Source organism: Dicentrarchus labrax, unplaced genomic scaffold (genome assembly GCF_905237075.1).
Source record: "Dicentrarchus labrax unplaced genomic scaffold, dlabrax2021, whole genome shotgun sequence".
Classification (NCBI taxonomy): domain Eukaryota; kingdom Metazoa; phylum Chordata; class Actinopteri; family Moronidae; genus Dicentrarchus; species Dicentrarchus labrax.
This window is the reverse complement of record NW_026136708.1, coordinates 12388822-12405659: the sequence shown is the minus strand read 5'-3', so window position 1 is coordinate 12405659 and position 16838 is coordinate 12388822. Positions and strand designations below refer to the sequence as shown.

Here is a 16838-nt window from a genome sequence, read left to right as displayed (position 1 = left end):
TAACACCTCCACTTTCTCCTTTATGTTCTTTCTTGTCCTGTTTCTTTTCCCTTCATCTCCATCCCTTCACCTTGTGCGCCACACTGACCCTCCTTCCCTCTTTTCCCCTGGTTGCAGACCCATTACTTCGGGCTGTGGTTCCAAGGAAAGACCCAGGCCCCGGCCCATCGTTGGGTGGAGCTGGAGAAACCCCTCAAGAAGCAGCTGGACAAGTTTGGCAATGAGCCTCTGCTCTTCTTTGGAGTCATGTTCTACGTGCCCAATGTTTCCCGGCTGGAACAAGAAGCCACCAGGTAAAGAGTCTCCAAGCTCCACTTACAGTATGTCCAACACTCACTTACCCAGTGTGCTTCATGCTGTTACTTTATATTCAGTTACAACTACAACAACCTTTTCCACCGGTGCCTTCTAATTTTATTCCATGTGACTTACTGTATATCAAAAAAAGTCAGTGTCATGTGTGCTCCTCTGTTAATGCTTAACATTAGAAAATGTGTACAAAGGAACCAGCTACTATGACTCTATGAGGAATAGTGTAAATGCACCCTTACATGTTACACGTAGCCACGGCCACTATGTCCCAAATATAAAGGGAAGAGTTTGGTAACTCCACTACAGTCATGCCTTTTTTCATATTTCCTGTACTTTTAAAAATAGTAGAGCAGAAATGGAACAGAATTGGCCTTTAGTGTCCACTGAGGGAAACATTTCCCTTTGGCTCCGTAAACGGTCCGTGTATGTTTTGGTCATTGGATTTTCCTTTCAGAAACGGGTATTAAAAAACAGAAAACGAGTGGTTATTTGATTTTCGTTTTAAAATACAAAAATTAAAATTGAAATACAAGGCGTTTTTCTTTTTCATGTTCAAAAAGGGATGAGCGAAATTAAAAAAATGATTCGATTTTCATTTTCTATTTCATATAACAAAAAATAAAATCACTAGAAAACAGAAACAGAAAAAAGGCCTGTTTTTTCATATTCTGAGACCGGATGTTGTCATTTACAGGACGGTGCTGCGTAGAAGAAACAGTAGAGCAGTACACTGCGGTCAATCCAGCCGTGAGTCCGATCTCCGTGGTCAAATCAGCCGCACTTAAATTTAGAGTGTACAAGTATTCTCAGCATTATGGTAAATGCGGAGAAACGCCGTATTTACTTCCGGTTTTCAAAATAAAGGTATTTAGAGACGTAAGCTATAATTAAAATATGTTACATTAAAGTGTTGTGTGCCCCTGATGAATAAAAAAACACTTTATATCAAGTATCTTTACTGCACCAGTGTGGAGAAATGCCAAAATAAAAGCCTCATATTTATGCCTCCAGAGATTGCATATTTGACCATATTTGAGGTACTGTAAAAACATATTGTTCAGTGTTTCCTGGCTACCGATGGTATATTTGACTTTTACACATATGAGACTACAAACATACTTAATATCAAGCATTTTTATTGTACCAATTTGGAGAAATTCAACAATAAAAGTCCATATTTGTACCTCCATGTGGTATTTTCATATATTTAAGCTACTGTAAAAACACTTTGCTCAATAATTCCTGGCTATGGATGATATATTTGACTTCTACACATCTAAGACTACAAGTATACTTAATATCAAGCATTTTTACTGTACCAATGTGGAGAAATTGAAGAATAAAAGTCCCATATTTATACTTCCAGATTCCATATTTTCTTATATTTGAGCTATTGTAAAAATGTAAACTGTATGTGGAACCACCTGCAACAGCTGTCACACTGAATAATATAAAAAATAATATGTGAGGAAGAGACAGTAGGTACAATGGTGTTTTGAAGTTAAAACTAATTATTTTTCCCTTTTAGCTACAAATGGACACAGCAGAGCTGCAAAATAAGAAGAATGTGGACTGGCATTGCATTTTGTGTGAAAAGTAAACAAATTAGAATTGTGTAGGATTTTGTGTTTAGTGTTTAGTGTTTATATTATCAAGATGTTATTAAACATTTGTGTGAAATTTTGTCATGATTACTGCAGCATTATTGAAGTATAATGAAAATGCTTCACCCATAGCCAGGAAATATTGAGCAATATGTTTTTACAGTAGCTCAAAAATATAAGAAAATATGGAATCTGGAAGTATAAATATGGGACTTTTATTCTTCAATTTCTCCAAATTGGTACAGTAAAAATGCTTGATATTAAGTATACTTGTAGTCTTAGATGTGTAGAAGTCAAATATACCATCCATAGCCAGGAATTATTGAGCAAAGTGTTTTTACAGTAGCTCAAATATATGAAAATACCACTTGGAGGTACAAATATGGACTTCTATTGTTGAATTTCTCCAAATTGGTACAATAAAAATGCTTGATATTAAGTATGTTTGTAGTCTCATATGTGTAAAAGTCAAATATACTATCAGTAGCCAGGAAACACTGAGCAATGTGTTTTTACAGTACCTCAAATATGGTCAAAATGCAATCTCTGGAGGCATAAATATGAGACTTTTATTTTGGCATTTCTCCACACTGGTGCAGTAAAGATACTTGATATAAAGTGTTTTTTTATTCATCAGGGGCACATGAAACACTTTAATGTAACATATTTTATTTTAAATGTAATGTTAGGTTCGAATTATAGCTTACTGTTCTAAATACCTTTATTTTGAAAACCGGAAGTAAATACGCTGTTTCTCCGCATTTACCATAATGCTGAGAATACTCGTACTCTCGAAATTTAAGTGCGGCTGATTTGACCTCGGAGATCGGACTCACGGCTGGATTGACCGCAGTCTACTAGCCTACTGTTTCTTCTACACAGCACCGTCCTGTAAATGACAACATCCGGTCTCAGAATATGAAACAACAGGCCTTTTTTCCGTTTCTGTTTTCTAGTGATTTTATTTTTTGTTATATGAAATAGAAAATGAAAATCGAATATTTTTTTTAATTTCGCTCATCCCCTTTTGACCATGAAAAAGAAAAACGCCTTGTATTTCAATTTTAATTTTTGTATTTTAAAACGAAAATGAAATAACCACTCGTTTTCTGTTTTTTAATACCCGTTTCTGAAAGGAAAATCCAATGACCAAAACATACATGGACCGTAAACAGAGTCAAATATCATGTCCATGTTAACATTGAGGAAAGAGGTATAGTGGGGTTGAGAACACAACTTAAACTTTAAAATTTGTGAGGAGAAACAGTTTGCCTGCACAGGTTTTTAGCATCAGTACAACTGTTATTATGTCATTAAGTCTGAACACAATGTAGAAACAGATGACAGAATATTTGTACAGCATTCATTTTCATTTAGGTTTTCTTAGTCAGTGTAAAAATCTGCTAAGCGAATATTTATTGGTAATAGACGTGCTGTTTGGCTTGCGTAGAATGTCAAATACATGGCACTCCTGAAACTAAAGCCCACGTTGCACAGAAAGATGTTTGATATTGCTGGTGTTTACTTAAAGTCATCACTTTACAGACATTACAAGGAGCACTGTTGTGCTCTTTCTTTGTGAAATGAAGCCACGCTCCTTGTTGCAAGTTTCCAGCAGCATAGATGCATGGCTTTGATGTCATTGTTTTGCAAACACACAACTGTCAGAAAAACATGCCTGCATCAATAAACAGAACCGATAAGCTTGGAGGCGTACCATTCCGATGGATCGAACAATTTGGAACCAGTTTTCAACTGAATCTGGTTCTTGATTCCCATCCCTGTGTGTGTGTGTGTGTGTGTGTGTGTGTGTGTGTGTGTGTGTGTTTGTGATAGAGTGTGAATGAGCATGCTAGCTGTGAAAAGGGCATCCAGGGGTCAGTGTGTAGTGGACAGTCTGCCATCTCAGATTCCTTCTCACACTCACCCACCCTGCAGGTCTGCCTCGCACTGAGCTGGTGAATTTGCGGCTCCTGCTTCGCTGGATGTGGGAAAGGTCGATGGCAGGTCACAGCTTGACGTTTTGACGCTAGAGTTAGTTTTAAGAGGTGTGTGTGTATTTGTGTGTGTGAACTATTTATTCTGTTGAATTGGGGATTTTTTGCGAGGCAGCGCAAGACATTGAAAAAAATTTACTCATCAAGTATCAGCGATCAACCTGATTCACTCACCGTGTGTGTGACACAGCGAGAAACTAGACTGTGTGTGTGTGTGTGTCTGCGGGTTCATTATTCAGAAGCCAGGATCTGCTCCTGGTAAAGGATGGCATTCCAGGAAACCCCTGCGGGCTTTTAGGGTGTGTGTGTGTGTGTATGGGGGTTATGGGGTTGAAGGGGTTATGATGGGGCCTTAGGGGCAATTTAGGGAACAATGGTCTCCTCTTTTTCTCAAGCCCCCTCGCTTTCTCTAACAATCCCTGTACATAGTGTCACCCCTACTCTTTTTATCAAAAGCAGATCTCCACATCACCCTAGTCCCACATTTCAATCTCTTTCTCTTGGTCCCTCCGTCCTCCTTTTTTTCGCTCCCTCTTTCTCCTTTTCTGTTCAGTCAGGAATGTTGGCACAGTGGTCCAGCGTAGGAGGCGGACCACACATTCCTCCCAGCAGAAGTGCTGGGGGTAAAGGGGGGTGGGGGGGGATGTCTGGTTTACAAAACACACACACACACACACACACACACACACACACACATACATGCACACACTCTCTCACCTCACACCCCTCGCACACTCCCCAAAGAATCCTCTCAGAAGCCAGCTGCAGCCCTGTCAGAAGAGTTAGTCACAATACAGCACATTGTAAGAACATATACGCTCCCCGAGGCAAGCTTTTCTAAAAGCCCTGTCCCTTTTTTTCCTTTACATCAAGTTGAAAACAATCTTCACAACTTTTCTGATGTTCAAAATAAATGTTTTATTACCCAGGCCTAATCACAGGTTTACCAAATCTTTAAAAGCATGTTTTGCTCTTGTAAGTCTCTGTACTTACCTTTGAGGATGAGGACTCCATCAATCAGTGTGAGAATGATAACAGTTACAACTGTCAGCCATCTTTTTTTAAAATGTAGATAATTTATTGAGTTATGGTTGATTTGTTTAGGTTAAGTTTTTTTTCTACACACCTGGTCTGATGAAGGGGGACGGGCAGGATTTCAGCGAAAGAGAAAGAATGACAGAGGCAAAGAGGAAGACAAGTGGGGACAGAGAAAGTAAAAGTTTGGCAGCAAGTCTTGGCTTTGGGTTTGTACCTTGTTATTTATGTGGTTTTAGCTTACTGGCTGCATGTGTTTTTGCTGGAACTTATTCATATTTATGTGTCCGCATAGAAACGTATGTTTGTGTTTGTGTGTAAAAACAGAGTAGGAGTAAGTGGATTTGGTTTTTGGGACATTGGTTCTATGATTTATTGTTTCACGAAACCTTTTTAGAGGAAAGTTACTTTTAAAATAAAAATGTTACATCCTACTTTGTGACCTTAAAATATAGGTAGTTAAATTTGTTGACAGCTGGGATGTAGGTCACTGGTTTAAAATGTTTTTTTTCTGGGGACAGGAATTAGATTGTAAGAAAAGAATAACACATTACAAGGTTTTATAAAGAAATTCACCCTAACTAGTTGCCAGAAACCGGAAAGACAGTGTTGACTGTCTTGTCTGAGTAAATGAGATTTACTGAGAATGTAATATGAGTTTTATAATGTGGTCAGGTCTTTGAAGTTCAGTGTTTGACTCATGTGCAACCTGATACTAGAGCTCCCCTCTTCCTATCCATCCATTCATCTGTTTCTCCTTCCCTCTCTTCCTCCCTCCATGCAGCTGTGATCATTACCCAGAGCAGGGGGCTAAAGTATGTGTGTGTGTGTGTGTGTGTGTGTGTGTGTGTGTGTGTGTACAGGCTACATATTCAAACCAACACTCCAATTATGAAGCAATTAAGGCATTAATGTAAGAAAGTTGGAGCCCATGTAAACACTGTTCTCTGTTATGTTGTAATGCAGTTATGCTCATAGTTGCAGTCATTGCTATAAGATATTTACACACAAACAGACATATAGACGTATAGATATATAATATAAAATCTACAAACACGTTAATCTAATAAACTTTAGGTTTTTACCATGTTTTGCAACACACACCTCAATCCAGTTGCCTGATGTTGCATGTCAAAAATATCTTCGCTGACGAGATGTCTCACTCTGTTTCTTCTCGTGTTCTCTAAAGTACAAACTTTCTGTGTTGGAAGTTACCGAGTGTGAAAACATCTTGCTCTACAGCAGTGAAGCTAATAAAAAAACAACTGAACACTAAAGGACGACCCTTAACCTTGTAACAAAATCTTTAAGGTGCCTTTTTTAGCCAGCATGGTCCTTTTTTATAAACATATAAATCAGAGTAATGCTTTAATCGCATTACTGGTTGTAAACAAATAGCTTGGAGGGTATTGGTGTGGGGCACTACCTTGTTTTATTTGTTTAGAGACAGAATGACTGCTCTTTGTGTGTGTGTGTGTGTGTGTGTGTGTGTGTGTGTGTGTGTGTGTGTACCATCCTGTTCTGCACATTCCTGCACAAACTGTACAGCTTCCATTTAAAGTAACAGTCATATTGTGCATATGATCTATTATTGTCTTTATAATATTTTCTTGTATGTTATTGTCAAGGTTTTTATTTATGCTTCTTGACTTGCAGTACTTGTTTTAACCTTAATTTATATTTTTTCTTGTTCTATGTTTATTGTTATGCACCAGTATACCAAATACCAAAACAAAAACAAATTCCTTGTATGTGAAAACCTACTTGGCAATAAACCTGATTCTGATTCAGAGTCGGCTGCACTGTGTTCAACCCCTGAAGTGCTTCTCTTTCTAATCCCATACTACCTCCTATATATTACTCACTTACACGTACCTAGATCTCTTTATTTTTTCCTATCTGAAAATACTTGTATTTATCCCATTTTACCACACACATCTTGCAGAAGGTGTATGTGTGGTTGAAGCCTTCTGTTTCCTTCTGTCTCACTGATATGAAGGAGGGGCAAAGTGGCCCAGAGAGAGAAAGTGAGGAACCCTAAACAGAGAGCTGTTGACCAGAGCGAGGCCAGCTGGCCTCAGCAGCCCCCAAGGCTAACAGCACCAACAGCCTTGAAATCCTAGCTTTGTTCAGCTAGTTATCACTACACACACACACACACACACACACACACACACACACACACACACACACACACAGACACACACAGCTGTACTCTGTTGTGCCCCTTGCTGATTCAACACATTTCAAAGTGAAATCCTCCTGCCTCCCACACAAGCTGTCTGGACCCATCCAGGGTTGAGGGGGTGGTCAGGGTCATACCACTGCAGAGGTGGTGGGGGGTGGGTGGGGGGAGGAGGGGGTGAAGCATATGTACACACATACACACATTCATGCATGCATGCACATATGCTCGCAGGCTTGTTGTCCAGGCTGCTTGGACATCTGGCAGCGTGTCTTGAGCGGGGCTTGAACATGCGTGGGCATATAAAGGGCTCTTTGTGCCTGTGTGGCTGCCTGGAGTGCCAGCAGAGCACTCTGCCATGGTGGAAGTCACAAGTAACCCTTAGTGAGGAAAGCTCTGCCTCATGTCTCTGTATGTATATTCACCTGTTATTACAGCATAGTGATGTCAAGCTGGCATATGTGCCAGGTGTGTGCCACCATAATGACGTTTTTGGAGACATGTATGTGTAAGCATATAAGTAATAGTCTATGTGGCTAGACTAGAAGATGTGAAACAAATAGTAAGTATGTTTTTATTTACTGTTTTCACATAGTGTATATATTTGATGTATTTTTCTTTCTATTATTTTATTTTCTGTTACATACAACACAAGTTTTCTCATCTACCTCCAATGGTAAATAGCCATGCTGATATTTTAGTTTTTTTAAAAGATGTGTTAGAGATTTCTGCTCCCCTTCCAATACAATAAAGGTAAATGGAATTTGATTTGTGGTACTCACAGGACGGAAAAAGCAATATGTCTTTCCAGAGACAGTGTTTCCATTACTCAGGACAATCCACAGAGCTCACTGTGGCGGCAGAACTACTTCCTGCTTAAGAAATAGTCCCATAAAAAAGGTTGACATTAAGTTTGGTAGATCAAGCAGAGGAATAGGGACACTGTTTCTTAAAATATATGTACTTTTTAAATGTAGTTTTCAATAATGATTTACAAAGGCTTGTTATTAGATAACTTAATTTAACAAGACAGTAAACCCTGTTATCTTATTATCATTGTCTGCAAAGCACAAACATATTTGAGGACAGGAATGTCTTTATTTTCGAAATACTGAGACATGAACTTAGAGTGAGTGGTTTCTCTCAATATTTGAGGATGTGTATCTTTCTGTAGTTGAATCCTTCAATATCCAGCATGTGGACTATATGTGGTTAGGATCATTTCAAACATAAACATTTCCCAGACTCTGTCAATGTTGTCTTAAGCCTCATGCATTACTCGAGGCTTGTGCAGCTTTACGTTCAACTTCAGACTTAAATGTGTATTGATGCAGGGTTATTGTTAGGACTGGACCATTTTTGCCAACATTATAATCTCCTATCTACCTAAAGAATACCCATTTACCCAACAGCTCTGTATATTTAAGTGGCTATACTGTAATCATATCGGAGGTGACACAATATGAAAAAGGAAATCCTTCGATAAAATAATTGTTTAATTCATAGTTCTTAAGGTAACTTTGATAATTTATCTTGCCAGTAAACCAGATTTCTTATTAGTAACAGGACTCCAACATCCCACAGCTTGCAGAAAAGTCTTGCTATATGGTGTGCTTTATATTCCCTCATAAATGTCAATTTAATAGAATTAAGTGCTCAGTTGTGATATGCAGATAACTGTGTTCATTGGGTTTATCTTATCAGACAAAAAGCTTGCCCTTTTTTCTTGTGAATTACTGGGTCATTTTTATCTCTGTTGGCATCTGAAAAGTATTCAAATAAAACAAACTGAGAAGGAATAGTCACCCTTTGGTTGAACTGGTTGCAGCCTGTAGACACATGTAGCTTTTGTACTGTTCACAAGTAGACAATAGTTTGTTTTAAATGAAATATATACTGGTAAAGCCACTGTTCTATAAGATGTTTTGTGGTTTTCTCATGAGGAGCACTCTAAGACTTCCCTTTACTGCCTTTTACTGTCACGCTTTCACTTGTTCATAGTTATTTTAACAGTTTACCGTCCGCCTCTCCACCGCTGGCCTCGCATATGTATAAACACCATCATGTTACCATTGAACCTCAGAATGAGAACCAACCACTGTCAACCTCAACATTTCCCCAGACCCCATACAGAGAGCGCTGGGAAAACATGGAGAGTTTGTAAAAACAAAGTCCACAATCATTTGAAGGGTTCTGTGTCCTGTGAGGCTCCTCCCCTCTAGACCGCATCAAGCTCCTCCCCCCCCTCGATACAGCCGCGGCAGTTGGGGTTGGCTAATTAAAGGGTTGCCACGGGAACGGAATGGCAGCTTGGCCAACGAGTGTAATGACAGGGTGAGGGAGGAGGGCGGGGTCAGATTATAGGCCCGGCAGTATGCTGAGTGGAGCTCAAAAAAGAAAAGAACAAGTAGAAGAAGAAGTGAGTGAGACAGGGAGAGAATGTGAAGAAGAATATGAACATGAGCGATGTGAGGAGGTAGAGGAGCTGCGAGGGTAAATTAACAGTACAGGGAGATAGTGATGAATGAACGAGGAGGAAAGGAAATTCAGGAATTGGGGAATCAAACTGTCGGTGTTTCAGAGGAAGACTGAGTGAATGAGTAAGCATGTATAGCTCAGTGGTTTCCACATAGACGTTTGTGTACTCTGGCATGGACTGCCTGATGTAAGCTTCCACTCAAAGCTCTCTCTGACTGTGAGTGTGAGCGTGTGTGTGCGTCCAGAAAAGGTGTCTCACAGCCCACATTGGAAAGACTGGGCCTGCTGTCACCATGGCAACAAACAGGAAACGTTGTGCGAGTTTTTATGCAGCCGAGGCCGGTCACCCTGACAGTTCTCTCTTTCCTCCTGTGTGGCCGCTCCATTCTTTAAAAGTCAAACATCCAGTTGGACCACAGCTAAAAGAGGACAAAAGGCGCTCAAACTTAAGGAGCTCAGTGTATTTTTCGGCCTCTTGGTTTTGGGACTTTTACCACGTTATGTGAAGGCTGCAAGTGGGCTCAACAAACAGTGTCATCATATCAGCTTACACTTGGCAAAACCACCACTGCCCAAAACCACAGTGCACAGAGTAGCCAGTTTGCCTTACATTCGCAAAGCAATTATAATTCTCTTTTGTCCTGCTTGTGTTCGTCCCATTTAAGATTAAACTCAGTCCTTATTAGCGAAAACGTACAGACTTGTAAATTCATATTGTTAGGCCCTTGCTGGTATACATTTGGCATTCCTCTCAGAAATGAGTCACACGTATTTCAAATAGAGGTGATTCACTCATTCCTCACTTGGATTCTGCAACAGGTTTCTCTGACATTGTTTTAACCGCTAATGCTGTTGCCAATACTGTCTTGACGCATACTTTCTGTTGCACAAACCAGAAGCAGAAGAATACGTCTCTCTGTGGTGTCTCAGTGGATGTTTGCAATCCTTCAGTTGTTAATGTTCGACGCCGTGAGCTCAGCTCTTCTTACTTTCTTTGGATACACGTGTTGAAATGAAACCCATCATGTTTTCCAACTTGATTTCATATAAGTGGCGTTCAGAGACAGTGTGGTTAGTTAACCACCAACCCAATTCTGGTGAGTTTTTGAAAACTAATATGCCACCACCCACTTAGTCAGTTTTTTCAGTTTAGCTGGTAGAAAGGCGGGTGGTATGCAGTCTGAACCCAGACTTAAGGGTCTGCAACCATTCTAGCAGCTCTGTGAGGCTGTATAGAGGCACAGTGCTGCAGATAAATGCTAACATCAGCGTAGAGTGTAATAAGTAAAATGTTTACCATGTTCAACATTTTAGCTTACTCCGTTAGCATGTAATCATTGATGAGTTGCACTTAACTAATGGGAGTGCCATTAGGTTTTTCAGGTATTTGGGCAAAAAACTAAGTATTGGACAAATTACAACTTAGACCTCAATTCATCCTAAGGGGGGCATGGATTTCATATTTCATATTTCATAGTAATCCCTACAATAGTCCCTACAAGAGGAAAAGTCAGGGAATCATTAGACTTCATCCTCTGGGAACCATGAACGCCTGATTTAATCACAATCCATCCGATAATGAACCAAAGCGGTGGACTTATCGACTGACTGACCAATGTCACATTAATATAAAACTCTACAGCATCTAACCTGATTAACACTTTATTTCTCTTTTCCCATCCTTCCATCTGTCTTCATAGGTATCAGTATTACCTGCAGGTGAAGAAGGAGGTGTTGGATGGACGTCTCCACTGCACGGTAGAGCAGGGGATCAGACTAGCTGGCCTAGCAGTACAAGGTAAGACACACACACACACACACACACTCACATTCACACTCACACACACACACACACACACACACACACACACACACACACACACACGCGCCTGAACAAACATCCCATGTGAATAATCTATTAGAGGGAGACAGGCAGCACAAGAGAGAAAGAGTGAGCACAAACTCACACTTTCTCAGGTCATCTTGACTTCACTACCTAATATGGCTGCATACCACTGGGGGAGAGCCCAGTCCACTTGAGTTCCTATGGTATCAGTCTTAACACACACACACACACACACACACACGCACACGCACACGCACACACACACACACACACACACACACACACACACACACACATAACCTCACTCCATCTCCTTGGTCTTGTTCCTGGGTGCTGTCTGTGTCTCAGGGGGAATGTAAACAGACAGTTAGCTTATCGCTAGTTCCAAGGTTAGCCTTAGTAGCATGAGGAAGACCCTTATCTGTCGGGGGACGAGGATCCTGCACTACATCCTTTCGTCTGACAGACAGCAAAACAGCACTTAGGATGCACTCAGAGGCCCTATCTGGAGGCCTGAGCATGTTATGGAGATGGTGTGCAGGTGTTGTAGACATTTATTTGTTGTAACTACACACACACAACAGTTTCTGTTTGTAGTTACAAGGAACGAGAATAGAACAAATCAGGGAGTAATTCATTATTTAGCTGGTTAAGCTACTTGTTACTCTGGTTTCTGAGAAACAAAGACTATTAGCCAAAGTTGAAATATAGTACTGTAAATTTTGCCTCCCTAATACGGGATCTGTGCAAATTTCTTCCCTAGAAATTTTATATAACACTCCAGAAACGTGGAAAATAAGCTTTAAGCTATATAAAAAAAACAAAGTTTTAGCTACTTAGCAATTTAATAGTCAACAACCACAGTCTTGATATCAAAGTAGATCACTTAGAACAAGCTAAATATGTTTTATTTAATTATTTACTGGTGGAATAAAGGGGAGATTTAGAACTAAAATATATTTCTTTACCTTGGTGTTAATTGGAAATATTGTAATTATCTTTGCATGTTTTCTTCTCATGTTAGCATCTTTGGACACAAATGTTGCTCACAAAATTTCCTTAGAAATTAATTAGATTTTACCTTATCTTATGGAACTGTGTGCCTTTTCAAATGAATGTCAACAAAAACAACAACGTTTTTAAAATAATGATAATGTTCATACCATCTGGAGTGTGAATGTTGTCACAGTTTTCAGTCTCTAAAATCTTAACACCAATAAAACATCACATTGTAGGCAATGTGATTTGCAAATGTTACATTAACATTGTTTTTTTTTTTTTTTTACCTAAAACATTAATAAAATAAATATATGTGTATTTGTATTTTCTAGCTGACTTTGGAGACTTCACTCAGTTCATGTCTCAGGACTTCCTCAGGGAGTACGTTCTCTTTCCAGTGGTGAGTCCTCAAACCTTCACTGTTCAAACATGTGTGTGTATGTATGTATGTATGTCTGTGTGTGTGTATGCGTCACTGTGTCTTGCCTGAGGGCACACATTCTTGTGTACCTCCTCCTTCTCCATACCTGATTGACAGTAGGAAAACAGAGAAAGAATAAGCAAGGATTTGAGTGACAGTGTGGGCTGAGATAAAGATCTAGTGGATACCAGATTTACACCTTCTAACTGTTTGACAGGGTGTTGGAGAAAGGGTTTTTTAATAGTGTGTTCTCCTTCTCACTTCTTCTTCAACTTGCTATCTGTCATCTGTCATTAATCCTCCCATTACTTGTTGCTTGATTCTCCTTCTCCTCCTATCTCTCTCAGAACTGGCCTAATGGAGACGAGGTGCTGGAGGAATGGACCCAGAAAGTCGCTGAGGAACACAAGAGTCACTGGTACGGTCAGCTTTGTATTATACTGTGTGCACATGTGGAAAAACGAGAGAGAAAAAGAATCGGAGATACTTTTACAGAGATACCTTACCTTACATAGCTGGCACTGCATCTTTCTGTACTTTCTAGTCGGATGCAGGCTGCTGAAGCAGAGCTGCTGTACATCAAGGAGGTGGAGAAACTGGACGGTTTTGGCCAGGAGAGCTTTCCTGCTAAGGTAGATAAATTACATCCTGCTACCTGGACACACACATCTCTACAGAGTAGCCAGTTTCCCTTGATTAAAATAAGGTTTTACTTATGATATTAAAACTTCTTCCACAGGACAACTACACCAATGATATTTTCATCGGGGTGTCCTTCATTGGGGTGTTTGTCAAACACAGAAATGGCAGATCCATCATGCTCCACAAGTAAGTCTCCCACCGTCGTTATCTATTTTTTTAATAGCCTGTATGAATTTTGACCTCAATACAAAAACAATTACTGCAATATGCAAGAAAATATTTTGATTTACGTGTGGGAAAATTCCATTCTCCTGTTCATTTTGTGTGTGTGTGTGTTTGTGTTTGTGTTTCTGTGACAGATGGAAGGACATTGGCACCATAGCACACAACAAGTCAGCCATCACAGTGGAGATAACAAGCAGAGACGACACCATCATTTTTCACATGGTGAGTGTTGTGTCTGCAGGTGGTCTCAGCACACACACACACACTTTATGTTTTTTTTTTTTACAAGGTTTCTTGTGGGAAGGTAAACAAAAGAAAACACACATTCTCAGATATCCCTGCTCAGACACAAATACAGGGGCAAATTGATTTTCTATAAATACTTCTGCTGTGGTAATTTAAAATATCAATGTTTTTCTCTCTATGTTTGTTTCTGCAGGAGGATATGGAAATGGCCAAGTACATCGCTCGTCTTTTCACGGCCAGACACAAATTCTACAAACAAAACAAGATCTGTGCAGAGTGAGTCTCGAGGCCACTAGAGAGGCCAGCTGAAGGCCATTAAAACACATATCCACTTACTTAACACATATCCAGTTGTAAATGTCATTTCACTTTTCTAATAGAGTTCACCACACTTTGGAAAGTTATGTAAAAAATGTAATACCAAAACAAATTGTATAACTTTATTCTTGAACTGGTGAAAATGAGTTCACAGTACTTTGAGTTTGTTAATCATCGCTCAGCTTGTTTATGAGTCATCTTCTATGCTGTCAGCTAATGTGTTTGCTTCTCTTTAGGCCCACTCACTCACCTGCACCAATCAGGAGGAGACCCACCTGGACCCCCCGCCTATCTCTGGTACCATCAGAAGCATTTGTTGGATATGGTTCTTATTGCCCAGTGGTTTGACACAGTCCTGTTTATTATTGCCTCTGGCCTTTATAGAGGGAGAGGGAGAATTTGGTAGGGAAGACAGAAATGGCTGTGGTTAGAGATTTGACCCTGCTCTCCTACTCAGGGAAGCTCTTAATTGTGCCATGGAGCCTTGGTTTTAACATGCGTTGGTGGTGTGGTGGGTGTTGTTGGAAAGTTTGCAAGGGTGTTGCTTGGTCTGATTTCCGGTGCGACAATGAAGGCAGTGATTTGTGCGTCTCCCTCCCTGCTGGCCAGACAATAGCTAGGCTAAATGTGGCACAATAGCTGTTCAGTCAGTCCAGAGTGCTCAGATGTCTGTCTGGAGAACCGCAGGCATTGCCGCTTGACTACTCCACGGGCTTAGGTTAGATCTAAGTTCTTTGTAATGCAAAGATGATTAAACCTATCGAAAGATTGCAATGCGGCATGTAGAGGTTGGTTCAATGTATGCAGTTAATGATAATATGCACAACTTTATGGAGTTTAGCACTTAATTGCATCTTCCTAACTGTGTTGCATTAAATGTGTTTCTTCATTCAGCCGCGGCCCCAGTCCTGTAACTTCCAGTCAATGCATTCCCAGTATGGAGAGCATTATCAGGACACACAGAGCTCTCAAGGTAAAAACACACACACACACACACACACACACACAAACATGTAGACAAAGTTTCAGCCCCTCCAGTACAATGCTTTGACCACAGTGTTTGAATGAAGCTAATTGTGTCTTTCCCATAAGGCGTGTGACTCACAGCCCATTTATATTTTAACAATCTCCCAGCCAATTAGATCCCAACGTTTGGGGTGCAGAGCAGTGACCTCATTTGTGCCTCCGTCTTTCATTGACTTGTTCACACACTCAGTCCGCCTTATAATCCTACGAGCTTCACTCATGTCGGCTCGACAGTAAAAACTGGAGCGAGTGGAAAAACATTCTGGGTGTGCTACTATGTGTGGGTGTGAGATCATTCTGTAGTGTGACCTCAGGCATCACACTCTGTTTATGTGGATGGAGATTATGTATGTCTGCATGCTTGTGGGCTTGAGATAGTTTCACATGAGAGAATGCACTGTAAGTCGAAAAAGAGAGGAATAGCATGCATACCACCTTCATTATGGTGGGAAGACAATATTCCAAATCTAAAGTTGTTGTAGTTGGTACTATTACTACTGGGAGGACATTTTCATATTTTTTTTTCCACGGTGGTTGATACTGCAGTGTAACCAGACCCAAACAATGAGCCACATCAGAAACAACTTGAGGGTACTGCTCATCAACAATTTAAAGAATTTAACCAAAAAACTAGAATCACTGTCAGTACAGCATTGGTTAAATTACTTATCAGCTACCCCTTTTCTCTATAGGACAAATTTGATCATTTCAGGAAAATTTGGTCCCTCCTTCATTCATTTATTATGTGCTTTTCTTTAGATTTTCTGTTTGTTTCGTCATCTTGAGCACTCTTCACTATGTTAACACTGTGTTCTTGTGTACTCATCATGTTCTGTATTTTTTGTACCTGGTTTATTTTATGGAAAACTGAAGCATACCACTCTACCAACTGTTTTAACTCTTGGTCGAGGTGTATAAAAATACACTATACAAACCTCTGTCACAACTACCTTTCTTCCTTTCTTCCTCCATTGATCTTTAGACAGTATCTTCCATGATGACCCCTACTACAAGTCAGAGACCAGTCTGGACCGGTGCCAGGTGGACTTTCCCTTCCGAAACGGTACCGTGCCCAATGGAAGCATGTACAGCAGCCCCAGCCTGAGCTCCCTCAATCATTCCCAGACTTTCGTCCCGCCCTCGCCCATGTCCTCCAACCTCAGCATCCCCGGCAGTGAGCTCATGCGCACTGACTACATCCCCAGCCACCGCCACAGCGCCATCATTGCTCCGTCCTACCGGCCCACGCCTGAGTACGATGCTGTCATGCGGCAGAAGCGGCGCATGCTCCCTGCTCACCATGACCTCCACAGCCAATCGCTGCGCAGTCTGAACATCAGTAATTCGTGTGCTTACCGCCAGCCTGAGGCTCTGGTGTACAGCCAGCCAGAGATGAGGGAGAGGGGCCCTTATCATGGCCTGGGGCCTAGCCCGGGAACATATACACCACAGGTAGAGGTGGATGCTCTTTGTTAGGATTTTTTCTTCTTGCTCCTTTCTATAT

At 40.5% G+C, this 16838-nt stretch overlaps 1 protein-coding gene across 2 annotated transcripts in view; it reads left to right on the top strand.

The window, feature by feature from the left end:
- LOC127368149 (tyrosine-protein phosphatase non-receptor type 14) overlaps window positions 1–16838 on the top strand; it is a 41684-nt gene that overhangs the window by 14049 nt on the left and 10797 nt on the right. For both annotated transcript variants that reach the window (XM_051408654.1, XM_051408655.1), the window contains 11 exons: window positions 118–293; window positions 11312–11409; window positions 12789–12856; window positions 13225–13295; window positions 13422–13509; window positions 13617–13705; window positions 13879–13966; window positions 14184–14266; window positions 14545–14605; window positions 15203–15281; window positions 16317–16786. In XM_051408654.1, coding sequence (XP_051264614.1) covers window positions 118–293; window positions 11312–11409; window positions 12789–12856; window positions 13225–13295; window positions 13422–13509; window positions 13617–13705; window positions 13879–13966; window positions 14184–14266; window positions 14545–14605; window positions 15203–15281; window positions 16317–16786 — 1371 coding nt within the window. The remainder of the gene's footprint in view (window positions 1–117; window positions 294–11311; window positions 11410–12788; window positions 12857–13224; window positions 13296–13421; window positions 13510–13616; window positions 13706–13878; window positions 13967–14183; window positions 14267–14544; window positions 14606–15202; window positions 15282–16316; window positions 16787–16838) is intronic.